This window comes from Trematomus bernacchii, unplaced genomic scaffold (assembly GCF_902827165.1).
Source record: "Trematomus bernacchii unplaced genomic scaffold, fTreBer1.1, whole genome shotgun sequence".
NCBI lineage: Eukaryota > Metazoa > Chordata > Actinopteri > Perciformes > Nototheniidae > Trematomus > Trematomus bernacchii.
The window spans coordinates 18,729,506-18,742,863 of NW_022987593.1; the positions used below are offsets into that span (position 1 = coordinate 18,729,506).

Below are 13,358 nucleotides of genomic sequence, written 5' to 3' on the forward strand. Positions count from 1 at the left end.
ATAGGCCACAAAGCAAAAATAATTAAACAAAGGAAAGTTAATGCAAGAAAAGGTGTTTGTGGCAAATTCTCAACGATGCTGTGAGTGATGAATTTGAGCCAAAATGGTGGCGATTAGACAATAATTAAAATGCATGTATGTCTACTCTCTAAGCTGTCTCATCTGCGGATAAATCAGGACAAATATGAGCATTTTTCCTACGTGAGAAACTCAGTTTTGCATTACTTTTGGATATCCATATAGAAAGGTCTTAAAGAGGAAATGATTGCAGGATAATATATGAGGTAATGCAGGGCAAAATGGTAGCACACTTCAACACGAGGAAATTCAAAGTGCAACGCAAAGCAAAAACATTTAAAGAGGCCCTATTGTGCTGTTTGGGGTCTTCCCTTTCCTGTAGTGTGTTATATAGATTTTAGTGCATGTGCATGTTCTGCAAAGGCTAACATCCCTGTGAGCAGAATATGCCCCATTTAAAACTTACACTAAAAACATTAAAGCATGTTCAACAGATAAATTAACATTTAAAAGTCATTAAAAAGCCAAGAAAGTACAAATAAAAGAAACTCAAACGTAATACCGTATACAATTCAAGTTTAAAAGTTACAGTGCAGTGTAGATATGAATACATATTTCATTTTACAAAAAGGCATCGGCAAAGAAGTGATTAAAACAAGTGAGAGTTGACAGGTTTCGGGTAAATGTTTCCAGATATATGGAGCAACTAATCGCTGCTTCTCCATCTTTATTTTTGACTCAGTTGACAAAGTACATTATGGTTCATATTGCAGCAGAAGATCAGACATGTATGATAGCCCCGAAACCATTCAGTGTTTTAATAATAATAATAATAATACATTGGATTTATATAGCGCTCAAAGACGCTTTCCATCTTTACAATTAGACGTATGAATGCTAATTGGATGAGGTCTCCTGGTCACACAGCCGGTCCTTGTAGGGCTCGTCTGAGCTGCAGGGCAGGAATGTGGGGAGCAGACTTCCAGTAACGGGAAATATTCGGAGAGGATTTAGCCTCGGAATCTCAGCCTCGCACGGAGACGCTTCTGTTTACACCGTAAATCTGTGGAGACGCTCCACAGTTTGTCATCGAGGCACGAGAACCTGCAGAGAACCTTTCTCTCCAAACGCTGTGTGAAGCAGGTGATTTCACACACAACACACATCCTATTACCCTGAGGGGGTGCAACGACATGTGACACACACTCCTGCTCCATGATGACATGAAGATGAGCAGAGGTGGGAAGCACTGGAGTACAAATACTTTGTTACTGTTCTTAAGTACATGTTTCTGGTATCAGTACTTTACTCCACTACTTATTTTACTTTGACTTCTTACATGTTGAACACAAATACCTGTACTTTCTACTTCTTACATTTTGAACACAAATACCTGTACTTTCTACTTCTTACATTTTGAACACAAATACCTGTACTTTCTACTTCTTACATTTTGAACACAAATACCTGTACTTTCTACTTCTTACATTTTGAACACAAATACCTGTACTTTCTACTTCTTACATGTTGAACCCAAATACATGTACTTTCTACTTCTTACATTTTGAACACAAATACCTGTACTTTCTACTTCTTACATTTTGAACACAAATACCTGTACTTTCTACTTCTTACATTTTGAACACAAATACCTGTACTTTCTACTTCTTACATTTTGAACCCAAATACCTGTACTTTCTACTTCTTACATTTTGAACACAAATACCTGTACTTTCTACTTCTTACATTTTGAACACAAATACCTGTACTTTCTACTTCTTACATTTTGAACACAAATACCTGTACTTTCTACTTCTGTACATTTCAAAGCCTCTTTTACTTGAATAAAGAAGTTTTACCAGAGTATTTTTAAACACGAGTATCTGTACTTCTACTTGAGTAAAGGATGTGTGTATTTTTGACATCTCTGAAGATGAGACCAAATGACCCAAAGTATGTCGACACCAAAGCAGAGTATAGAGTTTGTAAAATAGGGGGGTGAGTCTGTCGGTATCTCACAATCCGCTTCAATTCTGGGGTCCCAATTCGAATATCTTTTCCAAATCAGGTTTTGTTAGAGTCCATTTCAGTCAAAAATAATCGAGATAATTCAAAATGGATTTGACATAACGCTGGGAGAACATTTTGGTGTAACTCACGACTCGTTCTGATTCTTGGGGTCCCGATTCGATTAAAATCTTTACAAAATCGGGTTTCGTGACAGTCTATTACAGTACAATATATAATAAGGTATTAAATGAAAGATAGATAGGGACAAATGATTAATATAAATATGCATTTAAACATAAAAAGTTAAAGGTAGAATGAGAAATACAAATATAAAATGTAAAAGTAAGAAGTTAAATCCTAATTGATTTTTGCATTCAGCACACAGAGGAGATCTTTTCAGGAATGAGATTACGGTTTCTTCATCCTGGGGGATATGAAATAAAGTTGGGAGATATATAACAAATGTTTTCGTATCTCAGGTGTCGATTTGATCACTGTGTCGTGACAGTCCATTTCAGTAAGAATTAATAAGCTGTTATATAACAAATATAATCAAAATACTTATATAAACATACCAAGTTAACGGTAGAAATATATTTAAAACAAATCGTAGCTTAAATATGTTTAATAAGAGAAAAACAAATGTAAGAAATGGAAAATTGAAAAGCAGAAAACGGAGGATTTCAAGTACTGTATGTACAGTTTTTAATTTAGAATATACAATACATTTGACATTTGAGTGTAGTAATTACACTACAGCATACGATGTTTTACACACATGGATTCTCTTGAGTTTCAAAAACATGTATACAGTATAATATAACTTGCAGGTTTGTATGCTGTTCAACATTTTACCGTTTTTTTACCATCATCCTAAACAAAAAAGGTCATTATTGAACATTTTTAAACATGTCGGACCTCAGGTTGTCCATTTATCACATGTCAGGTTATATAATGACTTTTAAATAGCCACATTTGAATAATTAACAGTCAAAACCCTAGTTTAAAGTGATCAGCTCCTAACTTTTACAGCAGGCTCTCAGACAGGATATCTCATTAAGTCCTTATTTAGGACTAGTAAATACTCTACAGACACAACATACATTCATTATCAGGTGTTATTGGAACAAACCCTGTCTTTGTGCAAAGTCATATATTTTCTTAGGTATAAATTACATAAAAATAGATTTTATGGCTCCAGGAAAGTCACCAAAAATCATTCAAACACAGAAAAAACGACATGCATCGGGACGGAACAGGACAGAATATCTTGCTGTGCTTCAATGAGGATTATTTTTCAGAATCTTCATGAATAAAAAATAAATCAACTCAAGGTTTTGTTTTGTTTTTGGCGATTCCAGCCGACCAAACCTACAGAAGAGGATTAGGGCCACATGAGAACACATTTGACCAAAAGTACAATTCATTTGTTCTCTTCCATACAAACCAAACAGTATCTCAAATCAATTTTTTTCCCCCACAGACACAACACCAAGACCTCAAACAACCGAAGTAGAAGATATTGCATAACAAAGCTTTCCCTTTGATTGAGTCTACAGTCAGGTGATCTGAGGGTATGTTCATTATTGACGTTGTTCAACATGTTGGGTTCGAAATATGTCCTAAGATATACAATACCAAAAGAGAGATTTAAGGACTCCTGACAACTCCCCAAAATATAATTTATACACAGAAAAACTCCAAGTCAAAATATCTTGCTTCCATGAGGATTCATTTTCCACTTTGTCTGTTCTTTAGACTTTAAACACTGTTTTTGCACAATAACTCAATAACAACCAATACAATGATCATGCATGACACATGCTCTCCTGTATCTGACTCTACACAGTCAGAGGGGATGTCAGGGCGTCAGTGAGTCCCTGTGTGTCCACAGCGGGGCTGCACAGCAGAGACGTGTCCTGCAGCAGAGACACCAGCTCCACAGGACCCGGAGGATCACTCTGTTTCTGCGCAGGCTTCCTCTCTGTCTGCCTGGTCTTATTGTAAACCAACCTCTTCGTGTCACTCAAACCGCTCAACCTGGAAGCGAGGGATCTCTTCGCCTGCTGCCTCTGGATCTTCTTCTTCTGCGGGTCGTGAGCGATGTTGTGACGCTGCAGACTCTGTTTCATGGCGAAGGTTTTCCCACATCCTGCGTGGGGACAGATGAAGGGTCTCTCCTCTTCGTGGAAGGAGCTGATGTGGCTCTGCAGGTTGAACATCTTAGTGAAGGATCTGTCACAGCCATCTCTGGGGCATCTGAGTACCACCCGGGTCTCAGAGTGCACGTACTGATGCTGCTGCAGGAACCAGGAGTCCTTGAACTCCTTGTTGCACTGCTCACACTTAAATATGGGCCTGTGCTGCTCCTTCCTGTGCTTCAAATACTCCGTCCAGGTATTCCCTGTGAAGCTGCAGCCCTCCTCCTTGCAGGGGTAACCTTGATGCACCTTTCAAAAAGATTCAAAGGTTTTATTGTCATATGCACATAAGCTACAGCGTAGAAATGCAATATATATAATAAAATACAAAATAAAAACTAGTGCAAAAAGTCTATATACATGTCAATAGAATATGATATGTACAAGAACAGAATATGAAATTCACACAATGATATATGTTTAAAAACTCAAGATGTACTCCTAACTAACAGAATATCCTGTACTGATTTCTTGACAGGGTGAAAGAAAAGGACAAAACCATTACTACCCTAGGTGTGTAATGTGCCAAACAGGAATATTTACCTTCTCATGCCTCTTCAGCTTACTGGGCACAGTGAACCTCATCTCACAGCCTTCATGAGTGCACTTATGAGGGGGTAACAAGGTGTGCTGCTCACACATGTGGGACTTCAGCTGCTCCTTCTTCTTGAACTCCAGCCCACAGCCTTCATATTTGCACTCGTACTTCTTGTGCTCCTGAGTGTGGACTCTAGTCATGTGTCTGGCTCGGTTAGTGTTGGTGGTGAAGGCCTCCTTGCAGCCGTCCTCGGTGCATTGAAAGGGCTTCACCCCGGTGTGTGTGAGCTCATGTCGGGTCAGATGGTAGGGGCTGCAGAAGGACTTCCGGCAGCCGTCCTGCTCACATGTGTGCGGCTTCACTCCGGTGTGTTTACACAGATGAGCGTCCAGTTTCCACTGCTTGTTGTAAGCCGCCGCGCAGCCGGAAACAGAGCAGATGTAGCGTTTCAGCGGCTCCGGTTTAGTCGCCATTTATTCATTAACGCTATTAAAACCCCGATTAAAAACACTGCTTCACTGAGCACGTTGAACGTTTTGACACCGCTACTTCCCACAATCCACTGCGAAGTGACGCCACTTTCGAAACCGGAAGTTACGTATTACGTTCCCCAGTTGGTCGGTGGTGCAGCTACGTGAGCATTTGTGAGTGTCTTTTTTAAAGGTTTCTACTCTATGTAAACATGACAGCAGCACATTTAAGAATCGTACTACCTGTTGTTTTGTTCGCAGTTGTAATGAAGTTACAATGTGTATATATTTTTGACGTAGGAGACGCTAACGTTACATAGAAAGCTAGCTATTGCTAATGTTAGCATGCTAGCTCTTTTAAGTCCTCCATGCACCAATCTGGCAATTTTAAAAATCTTTATTTACTGTATCTTGTAAATACTTCAATATTCCTTACTCACCTATCCGACATTTTGTGAGTGTTAATGAGCCAACTTACAGGCATACAGCCAAGTACAGTTGTTGATGTAGCGAATGTTTACACTGTGTTTATATACCTTACAACCAGTGGTGGAGAGGTATTCATATTCTTTACTTGAGTAAAAGTACTTAAATCATATTGTAAAATACTTAATTTTCAAGTAAAAGTACTGTGTGGAGAATGGTAATTAAAATATATTGTACTTAAATACAAGTATAAGAACCAGAATGTAGGAATACACTGTCACAAGTAAAAGTAGAAAAGTATTATCATCAAAATATAGTTAAAGTAGCGACAGTAAAAGTAGTCATTGTGCAGATTGGTCCATTTCAGAATAATATATATGATATGTTTTATAATGATTGATCATGAAAGTGTTCTCAAAGCTGGTAAAGGTGCAGCTAGTTTGAATGACTTTGTATACTGCAGGGTAGCTTGTGGATTTACTCCAGGTGGAACTAAAGTCTGATTTAACACTTGATTAGATTTCACATCATTCATCCACATCTGTAAAGTAACTAAAGGTATAAGTACATGTAGTGGAGGAAAAGTACAAAGTAGCAACACATTGAAATATTCAAGTAAAGTACAAGTACCTCAAAATTGTACTTAAGTGCTGTACTTGAGTAAATATACTTAATTACTTTCCACCACTGCTACCAACTTTTACTGTTTAGCTAGTTGGTCTTATCAAACCTAGTGTTTTGAATAGTTTTGTTTTATTTAGATGTAACCTCACATGTTTTGTTTTCACTGACATGACTTGCTTTCTTATCCAGTGAACAAAGGGTGAAGCCGTAACTGGTGTGCTGATCCAGCTGTCACTATGGTAAGTCATTATGAGATGAATTCACAATAATCACAATGATGATGTTTAAAATCCAACTTGTACTCTTCACTAACAGAGTATCCTTTACTGTTCTCTTGACAGGGTGAAAGAAAAGGACAAAACCATTACTACCCTCCGGATTTTAATCCAGTCAAGGTGTGTGTGTGTGTGTGTGTGTGTGTGTGTGTGTGTGTGTGTGTGTGTGTGTGTGTGTGTGTGTGTGTGTGTGTGTGTGTGTGTGTGTGTGTGTGTGTGTGTGTGTGTGTGTGTGTGTGTGTGTGTGTGTGTGTGTGTGTGTGTGTGTGTGTGTGTGTGTGTGTGTGTGTGTGTGTGTGTGTGTGTGTGTGTGTGTGTGTGTGTGTGTGTGTGTGTGTGTGTGTGTGTGTGTGTGTGTGTGTGTGTGTGTGTGTGTGTGTGTGTGTGTGTGTGTGTGTGTGTGTGTGTGTGTGTGTGTGTGTGTGTGTGTGTGTGTGTGTGTGTGTGTGTGTGTGTGTGTGTGTGTGTGTGTGTGTGTGTGTGTGTGTTACTGACTTTACACTTCCATCATTCTTTGTTTTTTAGCACGGATCCCTCAATGGCTACCATAAAACCCACGCTCTGCGGGAGAGAGCCAGGAAACTGTCCCAGGGCATCCTCATCATCAGGTTAGTGTACACATATTACATTAATTATTAACGGTTGTAAGCTGGATATTATAAAAGATAATTACAGGTACTTGCATGTTTACAATATATGTTAAATGTAATGGCTTTGGAAGTTATCGAAAAGGACATATTTGTATGAGCAAATGAAGCTCTACTTGTATATAATGCGTTTTACTGCCACAAATAAGTGAGTTTGAATGCCTCATATATAACTAATAAACATATACATTTACAATTAAGTGCCACGATTTAAATAAATATAGTAATAGATAAACACACGAGACAAAAAACTAATATTTATTTGATGTGGTGTTTGTTATTGAGACGCAACTTAAATGTATGTTTAACTTGTTTTTGTCCCTTGAAGGTTTGAGATGCCCTACAACATCTGGTGTGATGGCTGCAAAAATCACATTGGCATGGGTGGGTTTGAAGAAACACATGCCCTATTTTACTCTATTAGTCTCAGTCGTATACAATGGCTTTTCATTTCCACTGATTTTCTGCTCGGTACAGGGGTCCGTTACAACGCTGAGAAGAAGAAAGTGGGGAACTACTACACCACGCCAATCTACAGGTAAACACAGTACATATCCGTCTCTATAGCTACTTAATCTACTGATAAGATTCAAGGCTTTTATTGTCATGTGTGCATAGCTACAGTGTAGTTATGGCAATGAACATCTTAGGTCACAGGCTCCTCCAACAGTGCAACACAATAACACAAGATAAAATAGTGCAAGTAAATACAAATGAAATAGAATATAGTAGAAATCGTGCATAATAGTCTATATACAAGTCATTGAAATATTGATATGTATAAGTTGCAAACAGATGAATGTTCTTTTAAAAGTTCAGGTGTTTAACAGTCGTATGGCCTGTGGGATGAAACCGTCCTTTAGATCAGGGGTTCCCAAAGTGGGGGTCGCGAGATGATTACAAAATTAAAATTGAAAATTAAAATGTTTTAATATATATTTTTTAATAATAACGTGTGCATAGACATTTTTCAGGGGCGGACTGGCCATCTGTAGAATGTCCCCGCAGCGAGGCTCCCCCCGTTGACAATCCACGAGCGCAGTGTTTCTCAAACTTCTTCATACCAAGGACACTTAACCAATAAAAAAACACTCACGGACCATTTATAACAAATTACAGCCTAATAATGACAGCTTAACTTCTCTACATCACACACAATAAATCAACAATACAAATACAACTACAGACTATATAAGCATTTAGTTCAAATGCGATTTCAAATGCTTTCAGGTTTTACACCTCTTATGAAATGTAGACTACATTTATTACAGAGTTTATGTCCGAGCCAACAGACTCACAGATCGTTGGCTACTGAGAGAAATGCAAATACACCACGTGTAGTACGACACAAACCTCCGCTGTGGATTTTCAAAACAAACTCTCTGAGGTCTAAGCCCTTTTTTCACATGTTCGGCTCGCGTGGGCTTTTTTTGTAAAAATGCTATTAAAACATGAACCTTGGTGACCATCGGGCTGGCCTGCATGGTCTGCCCCAACAACAGCCTCTGATCATCAACAGACTTCATGCAATGCTTCATCGGATGCATATATTAGATAATAATCTCTATCTCACTCCTAACACATATAAATCTACTTCCAGCGTGGATAAATGTTCATAAAATACATCCATTGTTTGTTTTATATGCTTCTTGAAATCATAAAAAACACATCGTTTTTCTAGAACAGATTACAAATCGCCAGAAAATGGTACAAACAAGTGGCAACATGTTTGACGAAGAGTGTTGCGCTGGGCTATAGCATGCAATCGAAAGTGAAACTTAAGCTCGCTCCATTGCGGACCACCCCCCCCCCCCCCCCCCCCCCCCCGTTGACAGGGGTCGCCGGCTGAAAAGTTTGGGAACCCCTGCTTTAGATAAACATGAGCCTCTCTGATAAAGACATTTAAAGCTGAATAATGAAAGACTGTTGCATCTGTTTTTCAACCAGGTTTAAGATGAAGTGCCATCTGTGTGTGAACTACATCGAGATGCAGACGGATCCGGCGACCTGCGACTATGTAATAGTAACCGGAGGGAGCAGGAAGGAGGAGCGCTGGGACATGGCGGAAAACGAGCAGATCATCACCACAGGTAAAGAGTTTGTGATTGTTATCAACAGGGCTGGGAACTGAAATTAGGATCCTGAATACAAAATGCCTGGTACCCGTTTAAAAAAGAGAATATCTGCTTTACTTATCGGTTCCTAAACACACACATTGAGGCTCATAACCGTATAAAGGGAAATTTGAGTAAAGGTAACGAGTAAAGGATGTATGTTATCAATAGGGTTGGGATCGGATATAGATTCAAGATTCAAAGGTTTTATGTACTTAAGCTACAGAGTAGAAATGGCAATGAAATGATTCTGACCTGAGCTCCTCCAACAATGCAACATATATAATAAAATACAAATAAAAAATAGGGCAAGAAGTCTCTAGAGTGCCGCAGTGACGCGTCATAAAACCCGGACGTAAACTCCTTCCGGTTCCTTCGTCAAAAACGCAATGCGATTTCTCCATAGGATTTGGGAAAATAGCTGGAAATACGGTCTGTGGTTGAGACACATTGAAGAGACAGATCACGTTTTGTTCAGCCGGATAATCTCCACATCTCTACCCTACTTTTATCATTTTCGAATCATAAATCTATCGATTGCGTTGGTTTTTGTCGAAGGAACCGGAAGGAGTTTACTTCCGGGTTTTAGGACGCGTCACTGTGGCACTCTATGTACATGTAAAATAGAATATGATATGTACAAGAACAGATAACTGATAACTAAGTATATAAATAAGTAGATAGCAAGATGACATACAGATGAATGGGTTGGGGACTGGCTCCAAGTATTTTATTTTTCTGTGTGAAACCATGTAACCTGTTTTGAACCAGAATCCTTCAAATTCAAACGATAACGACCCCTTGCGATCACTCATAAGTTCTGTGGCTTTCTTACTTCACTACTGTGGTGTAATTCATGCTGGAAATCAGCACCATAACATCAACACAAAGGTTTTTATTTTGATCGTGCTCTGTCAAATGTAAAGCACATCGTAACTGGAAAAAGGTTTTCATATCTTCACTGCATTGGGGCTTTTATTGTATTCTTCACAAAGACACAGTCTGCTTCTGCTTCTTTCCTCCTGATTTTTCGTTTGCATGCTTGTGTTTATTTGTTCCTAATCCTCTCCGTCTCTCCGTACAGAGCACAAGGAGAAGGAGAAACTGGAGACAGATGCCATGTTCAAACTGGACCACGGTGGGAAGGACAAGGAGAAGATGAAGAAGGCTCTGCCCTCTCTGTCCGAGATCCAAGACTACCAGGCCAGCAAGAAGGACGACTTCCAGCTCAACAGCTCCCTCCGCAGGAGGTTCAGGGTAAGAGAGACACCTCAGATGATGGTTACTGCTAGGGATGCACAATACATGATTGAAATGATAACGAAATCGCAATATGGATTAGTGAAGCATGGTACTTGGTGTTGAGAACACGGCGTGCAAAAGTATACGGGTCGTGCTGCAGCTAGATTTTCCTGTCCTCTGTTAGAAGGTGTCGGCAACAGACGTGCGAGGAAGAACGGCTTTCCACAGGCTGTTCCAATTTAACTACTTTATTAATTGTCCAGGGTAGTGAATGGTACATGCAATAGTAATTGGATGGGTGTGGTATCTGTAATATAAACAGGGTTCGTACGGGTGCTGGAAATCCTTGAAAATGCTTGAAATTGTACGAGGTGTTTTCAAGGTTTGAAAAGTGCTTGAATTTTGGGAATGGTGCTTGAATTTGGGATGAAGTGCTTGAAATTGTAAATGCTTTACTTCGCTTTTTAGATTAAAAGAAAATAAAGAAGTCGGAGCGAGCTTAATTGCTTCGCTTTTACATAAAACAGCTCCGCTCCGGCCTTCCCGCGCAATGCGCGTGACCGGCAAGTGTTTTTGTTACGTGTGTGACCTGGGCATTCTGATGAGAGTGATAGATGACAGTATGCCAGGAGGTTGCCGTTTCAACGAGCGTTGGCTAGCAGAAGACAAATACAAGCCATGGCTAAGACGAGGGTCAAGCGAAGCCCAAGAGTAGCCTCCTGCAAAGTGTGCAACAATAACGATGCGAGAGTCTGCGCTGACGAGCCACACACCACACGAAAGGTACGCCAGAGTAGAGCATTTTAGATTAGGCTATCGTTGCATGTAAAATACATGACACTTTTCTCTGTGCGCGGCAAAACAAGCTCGCCAAAATGGCTTCACTAGTCTGGCAGTATTTTAAGTGTCCGAAAATGACAATAAAATAGCGGTATGCAACGTGTGTGTGAAGCAGAAATCCTGCAGCTCCACCCGCTGTGACGGACCGGTGAGCGAAGCAGAACACACATTAAGAGTTAGACCTAACACACTTAGCTATTTGATCTACCTCTGGAACTAGCTAAACTAGTTATAAATATATTTATTCTTCACTGTCGGGTCGCTCATTACTGGATCAGTGAGCTGCAGGAGATACTGACGGGCTGTCAGGAGAAAGAGAGAGAGAGAGAGAGAGAGAGGGAGAGAGGAAAAGAGGAAAAGAGAGCGCTTCCGCTAATTTCTCCCGTGTTATTATCCCAAGTGAATGTAAACTTGAATAATGTACTTCATTTGAATGTAATAATTATGTTGGTTGGTTGGTTTGTGGAAGCGCCAGTGAATGAGCATTAACTGAGTTTTAAACATCACTTTAAATGGAAGATCCCCATAGGCCCCGCCCACTCGATCGGATCGGCGATCGGTATCGGCCGATACTGATTCCGGCGATCGGCCCCAAAATTGCCGATCGGAGCATCCCTAATAATTGTATATGATATGTTTTATAATGATTGATCATGAAAGTGTTCTCAAAGCTGGTAAAGGTGCAGCTAGTTTGAATGACTTTGTATACTGCAGGGTAGCTTGTGGATTTACTCCAGGTGGAACTAAAGTCTGATTTAACTCTTGATTATATTTCACATCATTCATCCACATCTGTAAAGTAACTAAAGGTATTAAATACATGTAGTGGAGTAAAAGTACACAGTTTACCTCTGACTTATGTTTACTGCCAACCTAAAAGTACCTCAAAAATAGTAATCAATAATATATTGAAAAGTTATTTGGCTGATTGTTTTATATTGGCTCAGCCAGGTTATATGGGATGCCCAGTCTACGTACAGATGGGTCACTCATTTTTTAAATTTTTCATCCTCATGTAGAATGCTATTATGAAACACACATTTGGTTGTTTATAGCATAAAGAACATCTGATTTAATGTGAGGTAGGGAAATAATCATTTGAGTATAAGTATGTGTATATAAATATGTAATTTACAACAGCTGTAAGATGCTTGAAAAGCTTGAAAATGCACCTTGAAAATGCTTGAAAAGTGCTTGAATTTGACTTTGGAAAAGGTGTAAGAACCCTGTATAAAGATAAACAGGTATGAATAAACATGTATTATAGAGGGATAATGACCAGTGACATTGTTACACAGTAAATTAGGTGGATAAAGAAATGGCACAATTAGCTGGCCTATGCTGCCCTCTATTGGCCAAAGGCCGCAACAGAATGGCGATTGAAATGACACGTTACTTATAAGTAATTAACTATTATAAACAATCACGCATGAACAACATACAGGGATGCACACAATGAAGTCTCTATAATGACTACAATATAAAGAACACTGCATACATTGGCCCCTGCATCAACTTGGCGTTACATTGTTCATGATGCAGTGTGAGGGAGCGTGCCTGGTGCGGCTGCACCTCGTGCTGTCCCATAGTCAGCATGGCAAAGTTAGCGGCTATTGCTAACTGCCTTCTATTGCAGAGTAAGCTCTGTATTATGAACATCAACCCACAAATAACAGAACTAGGCAAGAATATATGCACTTACATTTTCATGCACGCACACGCATGTCCACAACACACAAAGTTAACAACACTCTCAATTGTCCGATGCTACTATTGTCCGTGCGATCCTGCTACGACAACAAGTGCACGTTAGTACTGCAACATGGTTGAAACCATTCGGGCCTATGTTAGGGGGTGCGAGGAATAGTCCAAGTAATGGGGGAGTTTTATACACTTGGTAAAGGTAAGGTAAGGTAAGGTAAGGGTACGTTTATTTATATAGCACATTTTCAG

General features: G+C 39.6%; 2 protein-coding genes across 2 annotated transcripts in view; one reads left to right on the forward strand and one right to left on the reverse strand.

Annotated features, from left to right (window-relative positions):
- Positions 1-2,718: 2,718 nt before the first annotated feature.
- On the reverse strand, positions 2,719-5,370 carry LOC117482089 (transcription factor IIIA-like). Its single transcript, XM_034130091.1, has 2 exons — positions 4,773-5,370; positions 2,719-4,478 (listed from the first exon to the last, which is right to left on the reverse strand). Exons 1-2 carry the CDS (start codon positions 5,238-5,240, stop codon positions 3,870-3,872), a joined length of 1,077 nt encoding a protein of 358 aa, XP_033985982.1. The 5' UTR covers positions 5,241-5,370; the 3' UTR covers positions 2,719-3,869.
- The window catches only part of ccdc130 (coiled-coil domain containing 130), an 11,165-nt gene continuing 3,108 nt past the window's right edge, over positions 5,302-13,358 (forward strand). Inside the window, exons 1-8 of the mRNA XM_034130081.1 lie at positions 5,302-5,411; positions 6,477-6,526; positions 6,629-6,682; positions 7,088-7,170; positions 7,538-7,593; positions 7,687-7,747; positions 9,157-9,299; positions 10,408-10,580. Coding sequence (XP_033985972.1) covers positions 6,524-6,526; positions 6,629-6,682; positions 7,088-7,170; positions 7,538-7,593; positions 7,687-7,747; positions 9,157-9,299; positions 10,408-10,580 — 573 coding nt within the window. The 5' untranslated portion in view covers positions 5,302-5,411; positions 6,477-6,523. The remainder of the gene's footprint in view (positions 5,412-6,476; positions 6,527-6,628; positions 6,683-7,087; positions 7,171-7,537; positions 7,594-7,686; positions 7,748-9,156; positions 9,300-10,407; positions 10,581-13,358) is intronic.